The 20,490-nt window shown below is 46.4% G+C and overlaps 1 protein-coding gene across 7 annotated transcripts in view; it reads left to right on the top strand.

Annotated features, from left to right (window-relative positions):
- Positions 1-20,490, top strand: part of DVL1 (dishevelled segment polarity protein 1) — a 207,951-nt gene that overhangs the window by 64,912 nt on the left and 122,549 nt on the right. For all 7 annotated transcript variants that reach the window (XR_012155594.2, XM_073317080.2, XM_073317074.2 and 4 more), the window contains exon 2: positions 10,409-10,478. Coding sequence is in view for 6 of the 7 variants with exons in the window: in XM_073317080.2 (XP_073173181.1) it covers positions 10,409-10,478 (70 nt within the window). In the remaining variant the exon portion in view is untranslated. The remainder of the gene's footprint in view (positions 1-10,408; positions 10,479-20,490) is intronic.

Genomic DNA, 20,490 nt, shown 5'->3' with positions numbered 1-20,490 from the left:
TGAGCTTGTCTCCAGTTCTGTCATCTTACTGACTCTGAGACAAATTGGCTTTGAATTTAGGACAAATTACCCTGTTGCTTTGCCCTTCTCTCTGAGGATCTTCAAGCATTTCATAACTGAGGCCTGTGAAGTCGGGTGGCTGGGAAGAGATTTGCCCAAGGTCCCACGCGGGAAGGCTTGAGTCACCCTGTGCAAGGCCTGTGGCTAAGGATGCATTAACCCCTGGGTGAGTGCGGGCGGTGCTCCCGTCATTGCTGTCAAGGGGAGGCGGCTTGAATTCAGTCGGGGCTCAGCAGCAGTCTCTGCCCAGTCCCGGTGGAACCTGAGTCAATGCACCTTCCCCTCGGAGCCAGAGGTGGGGGGCTGCTCGAAGCCCTACCACGGCCAGTGGAAAATAGAACCTGAAATTTGTGGTGGAGCCGGACACGGAGCCTGGCTCTCCTGCCCCTGGGGCAGGGCCGTGCAGCGCTGCCTGGCCATGCCTCCTTGGCCTCAGATTCTTCTGAGTGTTTTCAAGGTGGAGCTTCTGCTGCAAGTCAGAAGGGGAGAGAGGGTGGGCACAAGGAGGGTATAGGAACCTAGATGGGAAGGGGAGGATCTGGGGACTGGTGCGAGGGAAGGAGGGTGGTTTCTGCTACCAGGACTGATGGTTCCATTTACGAATTGGTTTTTAAATCTCCTCCCAGTGGAACGCTGGGAAGAAGGTGACCTTTGGAGAAGCCCCCGTGGAGAAAGTGCCTGCTTGCTCTAAACTTTCCATAGCAGAAGGGGGTTCCTGGGTTCTGTTCCTGGCTCAGCTGGTGAGTCCTTGCCCCGCTCTGCGCTTTGCTTGACCTACCTGGTAGGTGGGTGGAGAGGTTTAAAAGTTCACCTCTGCTGACAGGTATCAGGACAAGGCAAAATTATTGTGAATCTAAAATACTGGCACGAGCTTCTCTCTCTGGCTCACCCTTCCTGAGGGGTGCCCTGCCCCTGCACCGGAAGGGTTGGATGCGCTGCTGGGACACGCTCAGGTCACCTCCAGGAGACAGTTGTACTCAGGACACCTGCAGCCCAGGTTCCAGGAACCCGCTCGTTTTATTACTGCTCATTGTTTGTTCAGTGATGACTGCGCAATACACACGCTGATGGACAGTCCCTGGCGGAGAGTTTCCGCCTCGAGGGGCACATAGAAGACCTGGAATAAAGAGGGATAGCAGGATTGCAGTCTGGCAAATGCTTGCTCTAGCAGTAATAAGCACTGCACCTACCTGACTTCTATCCAGCTGCAGGGTGTGGCTTAGGTGGCAAATACCCATTTCAGAGTCAGGACTGAGGACCTACTTTTCCAGCTGCCAAGTGGCCCTGGCTTGATGGCTGCCATTATCATAGGGCAGGCTGCGGGGGGGGGGGGGGGAGAGCATCCTACTCTTTCCCCCCATTGTGCAGCTGCCCCCCCACACCCGCAGTCTGACTTAAGGAGTCCTGTCCCAGCTGCTTGGCAGGAGTCCTTTGGCAGACGAGAAGCTGCCCGGCCTCTCTGCTGCTCCTCGCTGTGCCGGCCTCAACTGGGCTTAGGAAGCGAGCCTGTCGCTCAGGGCCTGATCCTGCAAGTCCCAAGATGCTGAGCCGCTGTTGCGTGTTAGCAAGAGCAGCCTCTAGTGATCCCCAGATGCTGATATGCGTCCTTCTCGTGAGCCCTGCACCTCCGCCCTTGTGTAGGCACGTAAGGGGCCTTTGACTGATTTGTGCTTTCAAAGAGGTCCCCAAACTGAATGAATGAACCCAGGTGCTTCATTCTCCTTCCCTCCCTCGGCCCACTGCCACCGCCTCCTGGGAACCGAGACCTGCCTCTTCCACACAAAGAATGATTTACGGAATTAGCGGCGGCTGCAGCATTTGATATTCTTGGCACTGTTTGCTGCTACCCAGAGCAAGCCGGGAATTACAGGCTGCCATGCTCCTGCCTCATAGCCTGGGGCCGTATTCGATGGCTCAAGCTATAGCAGAGCTGGCAGCCCTTTCCCAGCAGAGCCTGTGCAAAAGTGCATTGTTTTGAAAGTGGGAGCTTTGATGTATGTTTTCCAGCAAGCGTACGGCTGAAGCGTTCTGTGCTGAGTAGCAGGGAAATCACGTATTCCGGTGGTCTTTAAAAAGACCCCGATAGCCATGAAGCCTTTGGAAAATGTAGCAATTGGGGGGGGGCCTTGATGAACAACATAACCCGCCACCTCCCAACACGTGACCCTTACCACACCCCTGAGCTTAGTGGGTGGCCCCAAAAGGTCAAACACTTGAGCCATAGTACTGTAAACCCAAACAGGCTTAAATTTACTTGTGTGAGTAGCCTTGCTGACTTCTCTGGCTCTGCTCACATGAGTAGACTAAACTAGTGCATAAGGATGTGCAGAATTGGGGTAGAATTCCCAGTAAATGACACTTTCTTACCAAAAATTGCCATTCTAGTTTAAGACGTAGCTGCCAGCATAAAATTATTGCAGCATCTTAAGTCCTGATCCTGCAGCTGGATCTATGAAGAGCCTCAGTGAGGATTCAGCAATACACTGAAGCATGTGCTTAAATCCAATTGAATGGGACTGAAGCCACGTGCATAAGGGTAAGCATTTGCTTAAATGCTTTGCTGAATTTGGGTGGCGATCCCGGGGGCTCTGTGCCCAAACTTGCCATCAGATCCACAATGGGTTCCTATTCTTTTCCAAATTAAATGGATGCTGTCAGATCAAAACTTGGCCCAAATTGTAGGGTTTTATTTTAAACAAAAACTGAGTAATAGAAATTTCTATGAGTCTCTTGACTTTCCACTGGAAGCATTTCTGTAGCCAATACCCCTCCCCCAGCACAAGTGTTTGCAATCCCAAAATTGCACTTTGATGCTTGTTTGTAGGACGCTGACCATAACCAAAAGCAAAGTGAAATCGAAGAATCCGTTCTCTGCTTTGGACAATGGAAAGTGCAAACACAGAAATAAACTCTCAATTGGAATTTTAAAATGTCCATTCTAGTAATGTGAAGGGACCCAGCCTGCTTAAAAGTGCGCTTCTGACTGTAAATGTGTTGCCTACCAGCACTGAAGAAACCATGTAAAAAAAGGAGAAATGGATACTTACCTTTTTTTTTTTTTTTTTTTTTTTTTTTTTTGCGCACAGAGGGCTTTGAAATCTATGGATTCATAGATTCAAAGGCCAGAACAGACCATTGTGATCACTCATCTGACCTCCTGCATAGCACTGGCCGGAGAACTTCTCCAAAATAATTCCAAGAGCAGAGCTTTTAGAAAAACATCCCATCTTGATTTTATAATCAGCGACTGAAGAATCTACAATGACCCTGGGTAAATTATTCCAATGGTTAATTACTGTCACCATTAAAAATTTACACCTTATTTCCAATCAAAATTTGTCTAGCTTCAACTTCCAGCCATTGGATGCAAAGGAAGGTAGTAAGATCTTTCTAACAGAGATTAGAGAGAGAAAATATTTTCCCCCCTTTGTTGATTTTGTTCATCTGACAGCACAGTATAGTCCATCTCCCCATGGTTCACGTGGGTCTTTAACACAGCAACTGGGGAGAGAGAAACATAAATAATGGAAAATGTGGTCTTATGACCACAGTGTATTGAAATTTACTAGGCTTCAAGGTGACAAAAAAAATTACAAATGCAAAACAAGATTTAAATCAGTTATTTAAATCGCAGTTTCCTGCTAACTAATTCTGCCCCGGATTTCATCTCTTTGATCTTATTGACGACCGTGAGGTTGCAGAGTTGTTGTAACGCAGGGAAGAACTGAGCCTGCAGAATCATTATTACTAGTGACACATGAGCCAGAAAGAACCCAGCCTGGCTCTGATTCAGGACTGAATGAGAGTATAAGGCTGGTAACTATGATATAATATTGTCTTGGAATTTTGAGCAAATCTGAAGTGAAATCATTGTGCCAAATTAACCCGGAAGTTCCGTGATGCGTTTTTATTGCATTTTTGGACTGAAAACTCTAAACATTCAGGCTCCGATTTACCAAAACATTTAAGCCCTTTCAAAACTTAAGCACTCATGGTACAAGATCTCAGTATATTAAAAACAGAGTGGATTGATTTAAATCACCTATTTTATTCACAATTCAAATCAGTAAGCAGTTTAAATGATTTTAATCTTGTTTTGCATTTGTAATTTTTAGACTATAGAAACTATTTTAAACTATAAAAACGTTGATTCTCATTGGTTGGTAATTATTAAAACAAGTTGATTTACAACTAAATAGAGCCTTCTACACTAAATTTGGTACTTTTTCCTAACTAGGAGGATATATTATATCTCCACACGTTTATGTAGGGAATTATATAGTTTAACTTGCATTTATCAGATTCTTAATATTTACTTTTTTTTATTATGGTAGAAAATCGTGAATGACTCATTTCTTATTTACTAGATTTTGTTTTTTACTCTAGATTAGTGTCAAGCTGCATTTGGATAGGAATTATAATTCAATTAAAAATGCACAAGAACAGAACTTTAAAATGTTTTTTAAATAAAACTCCCTTGACTGTGCTGGATAAATAAAGGAATAAAGTAAGCTTGTCAAAACATGTTTTTGTATTTCAAATGAACTTATTAAACAAAGGAAGTATGATCAGTAGTTAGTGAATTGAACGAATTGTTTCTGGACACCATGTCTTTCAAGTTTTAGAATTAGTAGATCTCATCCTCATACCTAGTTTTTATTCGTAGCTTGGATGAGGAAAACAAGCTTTCCTGCTTTTTCAGTTCCCAATCAGTTTCTGAACTGTGACTGAATAGTCACTGAACTGAACTAGATGAATAAACTGACAAAAAGAAAATATTCTCTTTGCAGCTGCAGAAGAGGCTACTGTTGCCAAAAGCTGGTGTAGCACTTCAACATACTCTGGTTCCAGGTACTTAGCCAGTGACTTCCACTGGTGCAGTGGTCTGATTTTCTTTAAAACTTCGGCAGCAAACATGTACTGCTTGGAAGTTACTTTTGAAATTTTAATTTAAAATATTTGTATAGGTTATAGTAAATTTGGGCCTTGATACAGGTTGTCATAATTTCAAATATAATTTTAAATAAGCTTATTTTTTTAAAGTATTCAATTAAAATAAAAATCTGAAAAAAAATTATCAATTTTTATCCACCCTGCTTAACTCCCCCCTTCCCCTCCCCCCCCAAACAATTCATTCTTCTTTAAAACTTCTCTTCTGCTGGCCTTTTCAGAGACCCCTGCCTGCTTTGCCTCCACGGTTGAGAGCGGTTTCTGATAGATTGCAGTTTTTGAGACTGGGATTGGAGAGTGGTGGGAAAGGTGATGAGATTTCAGAGCTCATGCTTCCTTAATCTTAATCTTATCTTGTTTAAGTGAGAACTCTCTCTAGCCTAAAGCAACAGTCATAAAAACCTAGTTGAATGTACCCTGTTGAAAGATGACATCTGTAACTGTTTAGTAGAGCTAGAAGCTGGCTCACTGAGGATTTGTTGCGAACACACAGCTTCAAGGCAATTGCTAATTACTCCCAGTAGTATGGAACCACTAGCTGATTTAGATACTGCAGTATTCATCTGGATGACTCCAGAGGTATTGACTGCGGTGTAGTCAACAGTCTCTTCCATCACTGTGGATCCAGGCCAGGATTTAGGGAGGCTGTGTGCAGTGCTATTCAGCAGTACAAGCTATTTTATTTAGTGTGGGAGCTAGGGAGAACTACCATCAGTGTGCAGCAGCCTCGATATAGACCTCGTTGCCTGTGAACCCAGATCAATCTCTTCTCTGCCAAGGGGGAGAGTGCATTGATTACGGGCACTTTGGCATTCCTGTGCCTACCCCAAAGGGCTCGACTTAAACACGTAAAGGGAATGTTGTTACCCATTTACAGACTCTGAGAGCGAGGAGCATGACTTGCATGCGGCCTCACAGTCTGTGGCAGAGTTGGGAATTGAACAGAGATTTCTTGAGTCCCCTTCACCACAAGGCCATCCTTCCTCGGTGAGGATTGGGCACATACTTCCTGAGTTAACCTGGGCAGTCTGTTGGCTCTGGGCAGAAGGCATGAAGAATGTGATGAATTGACATGACTTTGACCCCAAACCTCATTTCTGGCTGAGTTTTTTGCTTTGAATCTGAGGGCTTGTTTCAACTCGGAATTCAAGGGGCGAGAAGCCTCGGATGCAAAATGTAAGGGGTAAAAATGTGGAACGAAGCCCTTGGAAAGGAACCCCTGGAACTGAGCCCATCTTGGGAGTGCATGTTTGTTTTCTTCCTAGTAGTGTCACTTGAATGTCTGGTTTGTATTTACTACTTTATAAATAAATAAATTCAGTGGGTTGCCCGAAGATTGTGAGCAATCTTCTCCCACTGCCCTGTGCTTCTGGGGCGTTGGACCGCTAGAACAAACAAGCAAACTCCTTAAAAGTTAAACACTCCAGTGGTAACAGCTGGAGATTACACAGAGTTGAGTGAATAACTGAGGACCGTTTTGAGAGCAGGTTTAAAAATCTTTGGTCCTGACTCTGCTTTCTGAAGCTGGAGCAAATCGGGAGGACTGTGACCTTTACTCTGCTACCCTCAGGGGAGGAGAGTTCAGAATCCGGATTCTGATGTCAGGAAGCCTTTTGGCATGGTTGTTGATTTTCATTTCCAGTGTGACACTGTTTGGAACGGTTGCCGCCCTTTTAACTGTGAATGGGTTTGATGGCAGTCCAGTGTCCTCCATCTTCTGCATCAATGGGAGCTGCATATGTGGATGGAGGCTGTGTTACGGGGATCTGTGTGTGTGGTCAGTACTTGAATGGGGAGACCCCTAAGGAGAATTCAGGAGTGAGCAGTAATGGTGCTGATCCTGGTGGGTGATTTTTCTCTTGAGTCGGCATGTGAATCAATGCCCCTGCATGGGGTTAGAGCAGGGGTGGGCAAACTGTGGCCCGGGGGCTGCATCTGGCTCTCTAGATGTTTTTAAATCTGGCCCTTGAGCTCCCGCCAGGGAGTGGGGTCTGGGGCTTGCCTCACTCCAGCGCTCCACCCAGGGAGCGGGTTCAGGGTCTTGCCCCACTCAGCGCAGCTTCCGGAAGCAGCAGCATGTTCCCCCTCCCAGCTCATGTGTAGGGGCAGCTAGGGGGCTCTGCACACTGCCCCCGCCCCAAGCGCTGCCCCGGCAGCTCCCATTGGCCGGGAACCAATGATGAATAGGGACCAGGAGCCTCGTCCAAATAGCTGGGTCGTGTACTGCAAGGGTGCATGTGAGGGATGGAGGAGGAACAGCAGCCCTACTGCATCCTCTCTATGAGGTGAATCCGTTGGGCCTTGCTCCAGTTCCCTTAGCCCTGGCACAACCCCTCTCTCCACTGGTACATTAAAACCACCTGGGTTTGGGTGCCAGGGATCCTCTGCCCTGGTATAACATTGTCCCATCTCCTTCTGTTCATTCAAATCCTTTCTTCAGACACAATAGTCCTTTCCTTGGTAGCCGACCATGGAGCAGAAATGGAGCGGGGAGTGAGCCAGAGAGGGTGGGGAGACTGAACATTACCGGGGCGGAGCAAAGGTGGCTGCAAGTGGCGATGAGGGTCAGCCGAGGTAGGACAAAGCCGGGATAAAGGTGCAAGAAAGTGGGGAGATCCTGACTGCATTCAGGGGAGGAAGTGGGGCTGGGCAGCCGGAGCTTAGACAGGCTGAAGGAGAGGGAGGGAGAGATTGCAGGGTCAAGGCATTTGGTCCCCAGACGGAAGAGGCAGGCGTGAGCCTAACAGCTGTTTTGAGCCTGCCTTCCCACTAGCAAAGCGTGCCTTCTGTGGAGTGAATCGCTAGGTGGGAGGACGGATGTCGGAGGGTCTGGGAAGACAACTAGATGAGTCAAATCACCTTTTTGATTAACAGATGTCCAAGGTTTGCTGCTGTTTTACTACACAGCTATAAAGCAACAATCAAACGACATGGAAATAAACATTCTGTGAAAGCGAACTGGGTTGCTCCTCTAAAAGGAAGCTTTTGGGGGAGGTGGGTTTTTTAATTGAGGGTGGTATGTCTTTAAGAAAGCAAACTAGGGGCTGCCCCACGGAAAACGAAATTGACACACTTAATCTCTTGCTAGCAGACATCTGCGTAGCTGGCATGGCGTACGGCAGTGCCGCTCCTCCTTTGGGAGTTGAGATGCTTGAATTGGACCTCCAAAAATAAATGAAATCTTGACCCTCTTCAGATCTGGGATCTTGCCTTTGTTCTTGTGCCAGCCCGTGCTGCTAGCAGAATGAGGAGCTGAAGGGTAATATCTCTCCCACTGCACAGCCTCTGTGATTCCGGCTGCTGTCGGCAGCAGCCTGAGAGATGGGGCAATGCTCCGTTCTGCTCCTTGGCATTTTCGGAGCTCCATCCAGCTGATTAACAATAACTCCTCATTTGTCTCCTTCCGAAGATCACCCAGCTTTGGCATCACACTTCTGCAAGGGAAAAGAACTCCCAAGCTACAGCTGCACCTTGGCACTCATCCATATCCCCCTTGGGGCAGGCCGCAGCTTTTTGAACACTTCCGAAATTGGGGGGTGGAGGAGCAGGGGGAAAGCCAGCACTTTATTAGCAGCAAGAGAAAAATGATGATCCAAGAGTGGAGTGAAGGGTGCTTGAATTAAAGGGAAGGGATGGCCTTGGAGTAAAGGGGCTGGACTGCGGTGCTGCAGAAGGTCTGAGATCAAAGCCCAGCTCTGCTTCAGACTTACCTGTGTGACCTCAGAGGAGTCCCTTAAGATTAGTCTATTATCCCCATTTCACAGACTGGGATTTAAGAACTTCCTCCGGCTTGTCCATCCAAATTGTGAAGCGTTCAGTGTGCGCTGTCTGTGCCAGCAGCACCTAGCGCAACGGAGCCCTGACCTGGCTTCGCGCCTAGAGGCTGTACTGGACTGTAAGTCCCAGTGGCAAGGCAGGAGTGAGACTTCAGAGTTGAGAAAGTGATTGGCGTTCTCTCTGGCAGATGGACAGTCACTGCTGATAACTCTCCACCTGCTGTTTTCAGAGGATTTGAAGGCTGGGTTGTAAAAGGAGAGAAATGTGACCCAACATGTGGTGCATTGCTTTCCTTTATCGTTAGCTGTAACAACTGTACCCCTCACGCCCTTCCTCCACCTGCTTCCTTACTGTTCTTTCCCTCTGCACTAGAAGGGGGCTTGACCGGCATGGTGCTGGAGACTTACTGATGTGAAAATCATTAGGATCCCACCACCTCTGGGCTTGATTCTGCACCTTCTGCCTGCACAGAGTTCCCCTCTGAAGTCCTTCCGGAGACCTGGGATCTGTCTCTCTCCACTGTCTGTCTACTGTGTCTTTTTTTTCATACACATTCCTTTTTTTGTATATAACTTGGGCAGATCAATAAAGGTGAAAAAAACGAATTGTCAGTGTTCATAACTTTGTCTTCAATTGCTGTGTGCAGAGTAGCCACCTTATTGCAGGAACAGCTTCAGGGTGCAGCAAGGGGGTAGCACAGGCAATGTATGGAGGTGCATACTGGAGTAGCATTCACTTCTAGGTTATAATGTAAGTAGGGTGACCAGATAGCAAGTGTGAAAAATTGGAAGGGGGATGAGGGTAATAAGAGCCCATATTTAAAAAAAATAAAAATAAAAAAGCCCCAAATATCGGGCCTGTCCCTATAAAATCCGGACATCTGGTCACCCTCAGTGTCAGTAGTAACTGGAAGGAGATGCACTGTGGCCTATGTGAAATGAGTCTGGTGTTCTCTCTGTGAGCTTGATCCAAAGCACTTTGAAGTCAGTGAAAAGACTTCAGTAGGCTTTGAATCTCGCTCTTTCTACTGGATCCTGCTTGGTGCTTCTGATTCTTAAAAACCCAACTACAACTAAAATGTGTGTCTAGCCCTTTGCAACCTACTGAGATGCATTTATAGCCAGTGGCCGTCACATCTTGATGCTCATGGTGGCCTTTCTCCCAGATACAACAATCATTAAGTTCAAAAGTCCCCAGCTGAAATAAACCTTTACTGAGACTTCACCTCTGAACATCCTGGACTCCACAGCCAGAGGGGAGTTGACAGCTTGCCCACCAGAGCCATTCATTGACCTGGCCAGCATTTTTTGTCCAGAAGATGAATAACCCTCTTCTGGATGAAATGTATGGCATGCAGCAGAGTAATAGAACAGGAAATGCATCCGAACCAGCAGCATTCCCTCTATAGGACTAGATAGTTTAGGAGATGAACAGAACAAAAAGCAAAGGAGTACAATTATGCCCTCTAAAGGATTGGAGCATTACTTATAGTTTATGGTCTCTGTGCTACGTTGGGATGATCAGAGCAAAGAACTGTCTTGATGTCATGGATTAGAACCTGTTAAACGCTGCCCACCTGGATCTGATGTTGATACAAGCTCTTGATGGTTTTATTTTTCAGGGTGGTGAAGGAGGAGATCTCGGATGACAATGCAAAGCTACCGTGCTTCAATGGAAGAGTGGTGTCCTGGGTAGGTTGGTCTGTGTACGTGTGCTGCGCGGTGGCTGGGATCTAGCTTTAGCTGGCATGTGAGTACAGCTGGAAAGTCCTGGCCTCGTGCCTACAAACAAAATCAGAGTATGTGACAGTGCAGGAGTTTGCCTCTTCCCCCCACTCCCCAATACTCTCTAGTTTGAGGGATTGACTCAAACTCTGCCTTTAAAGAATTTATGCCTTTGCAAGGGTGCGATCATGCATATTCACGTGTGACTAGCTTTACTAGTATGAGTGGTCCCACGGATACCAGTGGGACTACTTGCTTGAATATTGTTACCTATGTGCATTATCTTTGTAGAATTGGGCCCAGACTAAGTAAGTAGAATTGCGTGGGCATGTTTCTTTAGTTAGGCCACGATTTTCAAAAACCAGGGGCTGGAGTTGGGCGTGTAGATTCGTGGCCTGATTTTCAAAAGTTCAGGCACCGAGGGTCTCCAATAGCTTTCTGCACTGTAAAAATCCGGCTGCTTATGATGCATCTAAATACCCATTATTGAAAATGTTACCCTTCTACTCTAAGCTTTGCCTGTAGTTCTTCTTCCCAGAAGCATCCAGGTTGTCAGTGGCAAGACTTAATGAAATTGATGAGGGTCTCTCTTTTGCCTGAGACTGCAAACTGCACAAATGCATACTGATTATGTTTTCAGTTGCCGCGGATTGATGTTTCTGCATTTTAGGGGGTGTTTTTCTAATTTGCAAGGATTTCAGTATTGTACCTTTGCCTCAAAGCCCTGTGATCTGCAGATCCGTTCTCTCCACCCCCCCCCACCCCATTTATTTTTGAATGTTTTGAGGTCCACAAGTCTGGGGGGGAGGGGGGAAGGAAATTAAACTGCACTAGAACTTCAAAAATGTTCAAGGAATTTTTTAAGACTTTGTCCCACCCTCTAAAGAAAGCATCAGGGTGAATTTGCATGTAGAGCTCTGGAGGAAATCTCATATAATTCATAGGAGAGGGATAAATGTGGTGGTATAACAAAAGAATTGAGTGCATCCTTTTGTCCATGGTACATTACTAACAATAGGCAAGAGTTCTGCTGAGTAAGTCTGTCTGTCTGATTTTTAGAAGGGTCAGTTTTAAGCCTGCTTTGATATCCATTGATCTAGAAGATCATTTTTCTTTCAAATGTATTATTTATTTGTACTATGGTCGTGCCTGGTGGCATCAGACAAGATTTGGGCCCCATTGTACTAAGCACAATGCATACACCTACATACACAGAGTAAGAGATGGTCCCTGCCCGAAATAGCTTACAGTCTTAATAGATGAGACGGGCAAAGGGTAGGAAGGGAAAGAGACAGAGGGTGAAGTGGCTTTCCCAGAGATATAGAGCAGATCAGTGTCAGAGGTGGAAATAGACCCCAGATCTTCTGAGTCCCTATCCCTCAGTCCGCACCCCTTACATTCTTTCTCCTTTTCTGCGTTTCTCTTAATCAATGTGCTACAAAGGCCCTTTTGCAGCTGGCTAATTGTAGTTCTTAATTACAATCTGCTGCATGTTGTATCTATGTGCGGCCCTCTCGATGCCTTCCATCCTGCACACAGGTGACTTGCTCTCAGGGCTGCGCTGAAAAAGACCCTCATTGCATAGCTGGTTTGCTCGGCCCAGTACCCAGCTCTGCAGTCGGATTGTGGTCGGCTTGGCAATGATACAGAACCTGTGACTTGAGCAATCTTCCCCGAGGCTTACCGTGCAAGATACCTTCCTGCCCAGCTGGGGATTAGCTTGGAGGTGTAGATGCCAGAATTGCGTTGTGTTTGTTAGGCCATTTTATGAGGATGTTGCTGCGCTTGGCTACAAGTTTATAAGTCTCAGGGGTGGCTGATTCACAGAGGAACGTGCTGTTAGCCGCCGGAGAGGGGCTCTTATGAGCCTTCAGCTTTGGGCTTTTTTTTTTTTACGGCAAAAAGGATCTAGCAAGCTCATGTCAGTTTACTATCCTCTGATTATTCAGTCTGAGTGAGACATCAGATGCCCTCCTATTGCTACCCAGCAGAAGATGAGAATACTAATGATTGCGTAAGAGCTGCAATTTTAATACTTGATTGCATAATGAGGAGCACGGTTTTCAAACGTACGCCCCTTGCTGGGATGTCCAAAGCCTGCACTTGGATACTGAAATCTGGAAGTAGGGATACCATTCGTCCTTGCACACAGGGCCAACACAAGGTCTGCATGACTCAAGTCTCCAAAACAGGGCTTAAGTTGGACTTGAGTGATGTCCAATTGCCCCTACATACTGTTCCGAGCACCTAAATGCAGGGCATGAACATTGTGTTAGGGCCTTGGCTTTGACAGGTATGTCCGATAGGAATCAACAAGTATAGCATTCACCACTGAGAGAGTAAGCTCAGTGAAATTTGTTACTACAGTCTGTGGGGCTAGTAGTCAAGGGACTGGTAGGTAGCCAGTGTCTACAGGATTGCCAGCAGCCAATAAATATTTAAAAAAAAAATTGTTCTCGGGTTATTTTAGTGGGGAAAATCCAAGCAGATAGGTTCATCTGGACCCAGCAATAACTGTAAGGGTGCATATGCGCCAGCCATTGTCAGCTGTCTGCCATGCGCTGTTCAGTGCGGTTAGCTCTGTAGGGGTTGGCTTTGTAACCCTCTCGTGTATGGGTCAAGATCCTCAGCTGAGCTCCGTTGCTTTCAACTGAGCTATGTTGACTTTTATACCAACTGAGGATCCGGCCCATAGATATACTTCTCCCACCCCAAAGAGAGCACGGGGGTGGGGTGGGGGGGCTAAAATATTTCAGTACCTCAATCGTCTCACAGAAACACTGGTGAGGAAACCTGTCTCTGCATTCTACGAACCTCGCTGGGCTGCTCGGAAAGTCGCTGGGCCTGTCTGCTGGAAGACGTGACTACCCGCGTTTTGGCTGTCAAAGTCAAAGGAAACCTGGGTGACGTGTTCTAGCCTGCAGTAGAATGCACATGGGCTGTACGCTGTAGAAGGAACGTGCAATGTGTTTTTAAACGTCTGTCCATTTGGGGGTGTAGGAGGGGGAGTTTGACATCTGTATCTGCTGACTCAGACACACAACATCATGTCTGGCTGTGAGAAACCAACTATATGCGTTCATACTGGGCCTGAGACTGCTCTGTGTGCAGCTGATGAGTTTTACCGTCCTCTTTAGAGAGAGCAGGATTGGGCCTGCAGACTGATTTCTCTCAGCTGTACTCTACAGTATTCTCTTTCTCTCCTGTTTTAAAGGGACACACATTTTAAACAGCATAGTCACAACCATTCTCTAGCCCCACTTCGGCAAAGCACAGGCTTAGGGTTAAGTTCCCCTGTGTTCAGCAAAGCACTCAAACTTGTGTTTAGCATTAAGCGGATGCTCAAATGTTTTGCTGAATCGGGATCTTTAACGTTAAAATGGCTATGGCCCAAAATGGGAACGTTCCCCAGGCTTTAAATAGTCATATAAAAGAAAAATCCAACCCAGCACTTTGTCACCGAGAAATCTTTATTTAAAAAGCTATTTATATAGGTCCTACGCAGCTTGCTTTGTGTGCCGTCCTTGTGGCCCTGCAGCAGTAGATGACTAATAGACACTGGGATTTTTCAAAGCCGACTAAAGGATTTAGGTAGCTAAAGCCCTTAGATGGCTTTGAAAAGCTCAACTACTATTCCCAGAAGTGTGCTGATACAAATCCTTGATGCTACCAAGGAATCAAGGGAGTAATCAAGCAAGAAGGGACCATTTAAATATCTGCCTTCATAACCGAGGGAGAAATCTCCGTTTTTGCTACATGGACCAAGTAACTAGGGTTGCCAATTTCCTAATTGCACAAAACTGAACACCCTAGCCCCACCCCTTCTCCAAGGCTCTGCTCACTACATTCCCCCTCCCTTGGTGGCTTGCTGTCCCCCACCCTCACTCACTTTCACTGGCCTGGGGCAGGGGGTTGGGGTGCGGGAGGGGGTGAGGGCTCTAACTGAGGGTGCAGGCTCTGGGGTGGGGCCAGAAATGCGGGGTTCAGGGTGCAGGAGGGAGCTCTGGGCTGAGGCAGGGATTTGGGGGGTAGGGGGTTGGGTTGCAGGAGGGGGTGAGGGCTCTGTCTGAGGGTGTGGGCTCTGGGGTGGTGCTGGGGATGAGGAGTTCCGGATGTGGGGTGGGCTGCAGGTTGGTGGGGAGAGGGGGTCAGGGTGTGTGAGGGGGCTCTGGGCAGGGGGTTGGGGTGCGGGGGGGGTGAGGGCTCTATTTGGGGGTGCAGGCTCTGGGATGGGGGGTTTGGGGTGCAGGAGAGGGCTCCAGGTTTGGGGGGGTCGGGGCTCAGGCTTACCTCCAGTGGCTCCCGGTCAGTGGCACAGCGAGGGGGCTAAGGCAGGCTTCCTGTCTGCCCTGGCTCTGTGCTGCACCCTGTAAGCAGCCAGCAGGTCCAGCTCCTAGGCAGAGGTGCAGTAGGCAGCTCTGCGCCTGTTGCTCTCGCCACAGTTCCTGGCCAATCAGAGTGGGAAGCCAGTGCTTGGGGCGGGGGCAGCGTGCAGAGCCACTTGGTTTCCCCCCCCACCCCCCCAGTCTAGGAGCTGGACCTGCTGGCCGCTTTCGGGGCACAGCGCAGTGCCAGGACAGGTAGGGACTAGCCTGCCTTAGCTCCACAGCACCGCTCCCCGGACTTTTAACGGCCCGGTCGGCTGTGCTGGCTGGAGCCATCAGGGTCCCTTTTCGACTGAGTGTTCCAGTCAAAAACTAGACACTAAACTGTTCCCATTTTCAAGCATGTTTTTTTTGCACTGGAGAATAAAACCAACATTGAACAAATACCGATGATCCAGTCAGACCGTCCAAGGGCAGTAGAACCAGTCTAGAGACAGACAAGAGACATCTAGGTACCATAGGAGCTCTGTTCCATGGCTGGATCCATTGTTGTGGTATCTGAGTGCCTGATGGCGGTGCTCTTCTCTCTGATTGGGTCCTGATCTCTTTTGTGTGAATAGACACTGCCAGGCTGGAGGAGTGACCCGAAGGCCATGCCTGCCGCTCGGCACCATTTTCCCCCAATTTAAACTGCTGAACTGAAAAGCATTTATGCAAACAGGCCGATATTCAAGCAGCCTTCTGCACCGCTGGGCCGGGCCCTTATCCTTTCCAACCCATTTGCTATCTCCATGGGGTTTATTTTTATCTTACCTAAATTCACTTGCTGTTTCGGAAGCAGTTATGAGTGCGATTTAGTGTATGACTGGTGGGAGATCCCTAGTTTTGCTCTGGCAATGGGACGAATTTTGGATTCAGTCTAAGTCAGCTAGTTGGGTGACTGCACTGTGCGAGCCCTCCTGTGCAGACTTAATGTTATTGCAAAGGTAGTTATATTTAGGGCTTTGGAAAATCCATTTCTCCATACTAAGGATTAAAGGGACTTGGATTGTTCCCCCACCCCCCTTTCTAGCGCTGCTGCTGTTTGTCGCTGTTACAAAAACCCATTTGTTTAGGCGGTGGATAAGGGAATGAGTCTTGAACTCAGGTCTCCTGAGTTCCCAGCTCTGTCAGTGACCTGCTTTGAGACAATGGGCAGGTTGCTTCCTGGCTGTGTGCCTCTGTGTTTCCCATCTGTAAAATGGGGATCATGATATTTGGTTTCTTTTGCAAAGTGCATTGGGATCTACACATGAACAGTGAGAGATGAATGATGTTACATATTTTTACATATGTTTTTTTTAAAGTCCCAGTGGAATCCCAAAGTCTCTGAAATATATCTTTTTAAGAGCCTCAGTTTTATTATTAATTATGATTTAGTTTAAGTAGAGGGTGCTGGCCACTTTCCAGACCTTCAAGAATAGATAATCCAGGGGTTTCTCCCTTATTCCAGTTTTTCCCATCTGTTCCTACATGAAAGGAAAGCGGCTGCTACTTACTTTATGGTTGCTCCTAGAGCCCTTGGCCAAGATCAGAGCCCCACTGGAGGTGCTGTATGGATACGTAGTAAGAGACTCCTCTACCCCCAAAGCTTGCAATCTAAATAGGTACAAGACAAAGGAATCCAATCCCCATTTTACAAGTAGGAAACTGCGGCATAGGAGGGAAGGGACTTGCCTGGTTTGACACCAGGTGCCTCTGTGATTTGAAGCCAGCTCTCCTGTATCCCAGCCCAGTTCCTAATCATAAGGTCATCTTTCCCCTTTCTTAAACGGGAGCCTCGCAACCAGAAGGACTGCTTGAAGGACGAGTGAATTTTTTGTGCGTATAACGTTTGATTTTTTTTTTTAACCTTCTAATGGGGTGGTTAGTAGCAGCATGGGAACATAAAGGAGAAACGCTGTGGCTCATTGAAATGAAACTCTCTAAAAAGAGACTAAAAAAACCTACCAGAGCCCATGTCTCCAATGATTCAGATGTCAAGATGTACTTGAAAAGAGAGAAACAAACCTCAGAAGCTTTACGTTTTAATTGGGCTCATCAAAAATGTCAGCGCCAGCCGTGTGTTCGGTTTCTCCGCTGACAGAGGAAGCGTGTTCATTAACTTTGTTACAACAGCGGCATTCAGAGGTTGCCGTTAAATACGGAGGGCCCAATCCTGGGAGGTGCTGAGTGTTCTCCACTCCAAGTGAAGTCAATGGGAAAACTCCCATTGATTTAAGTGGTGCAGAATCCAGCTCAATGCCTCCTATAAGTCCAGTGAGCCTTGTCCTGGGCTGTTGACTTCTGTGGGAGCAGGGATTGTGTGTGATGGGTGAGGAAAGGGATCAACACCTGGTGGGCGGCCTCCATTTCATAAAATTCATGAGTCATGACTGGGTGGGGACTGGGAAACCCCTTCATCATACCTGACAGGAGGAAGTCTGGAGTGGCCCCCTAATTGCACTTGGTCTCCCTTTACTGACAAGGTCAGGAATATTAGTGTTAACCTGGTTGTACTATTTCATGTAGCCATCCGTTCCGAGAAGTGCAGGCCTCTGGGTCTGTGAATTATAGGGGTCTTCGCTTTCCTGACACAGATAGTTTGCAATGGCTGCAGTTTTTAGCTCTAGAGCAAAAACGCAGTAGGACCTTTTGAGCAGTGCAGAATGTGGTTTCTCCTTAAAGGGAGATGCTGAGGTATTATCCCCAGGTGGTGGTGAGCGGACGTAGCAGCCCTGCTTTTTACAGCAAGATTCCAATCCTGCAGAGCTCCAAGCAGAGACACTTGCAATGCAAGGAACTTAGTGCAGGATCAGGGCCATCGCCCTTTGTTCTGTGCTTCTACATGGGGGTATTTCAAACAAAATTACATTAAAGGAGCTTTAAGGCTGCACATTCCAGTAGGAAGTGCAGAATTTAAGATTGCACATGTGACCTTAACTTTGCCCCCTGCTTTGCGCAAGCATGTTATGAAATTACGAAGTTTCTAATTACTTGATGGCATAGTATTTCTCAACATGGGGATTAATTAGTATTAATTAGTTCATGTGTTTATACAGCTCTTTGAATATGTAAATGGCTGAAAGGTCTCCTACAAGGTCATGTAGAAAGATGGGTTTTTAAGGAAGAAGTCACAAAACCAACCCTTAAGAATCAAACTCCTTAGAAAAGGAACCTCTTGTGAAGAGCAGCATTTGCAGCTCAGAGAAATGTTGTGTTGTCTTTTCTGAGAGAGTTTCCTGCATTGATTTCAACCTTCCTAAGCGACTGAAACTCCCTGGGAAGATCCTTATTTCCGTCTGGGCCTGTAAGGATCTAACCAGCCTTACCGGATCTGGGCTATGCATGACTCCTCTGAACTCACACGCTGAACCTTTTAGGGGGATGCTCATCCCTGAGGGATAGTGTATACTTGAACATTTTCCAAAACAGTGATTCCAGAGTATTTATCCCAGAATCCAGTGGATTAAATTACATTGGGAAAAGGCACTCTGATTCTGGCATAAGAATGTCCGCGTGGGGATTTATAACTACTTCAGAATAGCTGTTTTGGTCAATTTCTAACTGTAGACCAGCCCTGACTATTCCAAACTGTTCTTCCGTTCCATGTGCTGATAAGGTAGAGCCCCGCCGAAGAGCTGTACATATGCTGCTTCTGCGCGTCTTGCAGTTGGCTAGCTTGGGCTAGTCTTTGTAAATTGTTTTATTGTTTGTCAGCCCCTTATCAAGGCCAGCTAATAAGTGCTAAATGTTACTATGATGAGGTATTCACCACCTTTCTGTCGCTCTTGGTGTTCCTGATACTTGTAATGCCGTGATCTGGGCTAATGGTTATGAAATCAGGGAACAGGACATTTGTGTCCATGGCTTAGCTCCTCCAAGCCAGACAATGCTCCTTTCTTGGTCGCTTGTTTCGCTTTTCCAGGAAAAACATCGGCTTTGTTTGTCTGTTCCTCCCTAGATGAAATGAGATTCATCAGGTGATGGAGCAGAAGTCTTTATTGTCCTGAGTGCCAGTCCAGGGTCAGTTTGGTTGCGGAGTCACAGAAACCAAATCTGTAAGGTTAGAGAGCACATTAGTATTGCAAAGATCAAAAAGCACAAGCAAATGGATGCCCTACGTCAGGTATTCCAAACCAGTGGTATTGCCAAGCCTCTTGCAACAAGTGCCTTAGTCTCCCATTCTCCACATTATTAGTGTTGAGTCTGTTCTTGGCCCCTTGTCCAGCTGCCATTCAGCTGTGCATGTGGTAATTCATTGTCAAGCAAACAGTTTCCACGGAAGGGTAAGTATGAGCAACTGAACAGAAGGCAGTGGGCACTGGTTGGTGCAGGCAATGTAAACTGATATCTGCCTCAAAAGACTGAGAACCACCCAGCATCCGTAAACTTGTCTCTAAGTTTCTGTGCGTACCCCACTAGCTAGGATTCTGTTTGTAGCCCTCCTCTTACTGATTGTTTACAACACCCTTTTGCAGAAGATGACGTTGACAAGCGCTGTGGTTGACTGTGCTGAACTATCAGTTGAAACATCTGTGCCTGACCTGCATTGCCAATTGCAAATTACTTTTTTCGCACTAAACCCATAAAATTGCAATGCTTATCTGCCTCTCCTTGCCGCTAATTATTGGAGGAGGCTTATGTTAATCTTACTGTAAATTAATTGTTCACAGTTTAGAACCTTTTAATATCCCAGTCACTTGAACTGAATATATAATTTGCATCCATGCATTTCAGACCTAGCCTCGTTACAGCTTTCTCTTTTGGAATATGGATGTTTTTCAGCATGAACTACTCCAGTACTTGGCTTCCCACACAATGGATTTGAGCTGCCTTTGTTTCCTTTGCTGTTTAAATCACGTGTCTGCCTATAGCTAGGCTTGGAAGGGTTAGATTTTTATTGGTAAATGTCAGTGAACGTCAATTTCACCGTGCAGGCATGCACTGATGAAAATGTATTCCCATCCCTGATGATTGAAATTTACAGACAGGCAAAGTAAGAAAAATGCTGCTCGTAAACTTGTTAGCATTTGATTTAAGGCCATTTAGCTTATAGATTTTGACATGATGCTGACAGTTTTTTGTTTTTAATAGTTATAAAGCTTTACCTTTTTGAATCTGTGTCTGCTGTCATTAAATTGTCTTCTTTTTCCACCACCCAATTTCTTACAACAAAGAATTGAAATGGATAAAAGTAAAAAATGCTTAAAGAAGCCCATCATGTTGTGCAAATGTGAAAATTTAAATAAATGAAAATAGAAAACAAATGCTTAAAAATAAGCATCAACATTACCTGCTGAAAGTATTATTATTTTTTTAAAGTACTCTGCAAAGCCTACCTACAGCAAACGCCTTGACTCTCCCATTGAGTCGGTTGTGATAACTGGGCTCTTCCACTGTAGTTCTTTTCTGTGTGTGTGTGTGGGGGGGGGGGACATTCCACATCCTGGCAGAATGTTTTAAAACCTGGAGCATTCGGCATACGTGAAGTAGCTTAGTATTCCCCTCCTATCTTTCTCCAGAGGCAGGTGCAACTGCTATTGACACTTTGAAGTTAATGCTATTGACACTTTGAAGTTAAAAGACGAGTGACATTTAGAAAGTTCTGAGTTTCGTCTTTTTTTTTTTTTTTA

The sequence above is a fragment of the Lepidochelys kempii genome, chromosome 18, assembly GCF_965140285.1.
Source record: "Lepidochelys kempii isolate rLepKem1 chromosome 18, rLepKem1.hap1, whole genome shotgun sequence".
Classification (NCBI taxonomy): domain Eukaryota; kingdom Metazoa; phylum Chordata; order Testudines; family Cheloniidae; genus Lepidochelys; species Lepidochelys kempii.
This window is presented reverse-complemented; position numbering and strand designations above follow the sequence as displayed.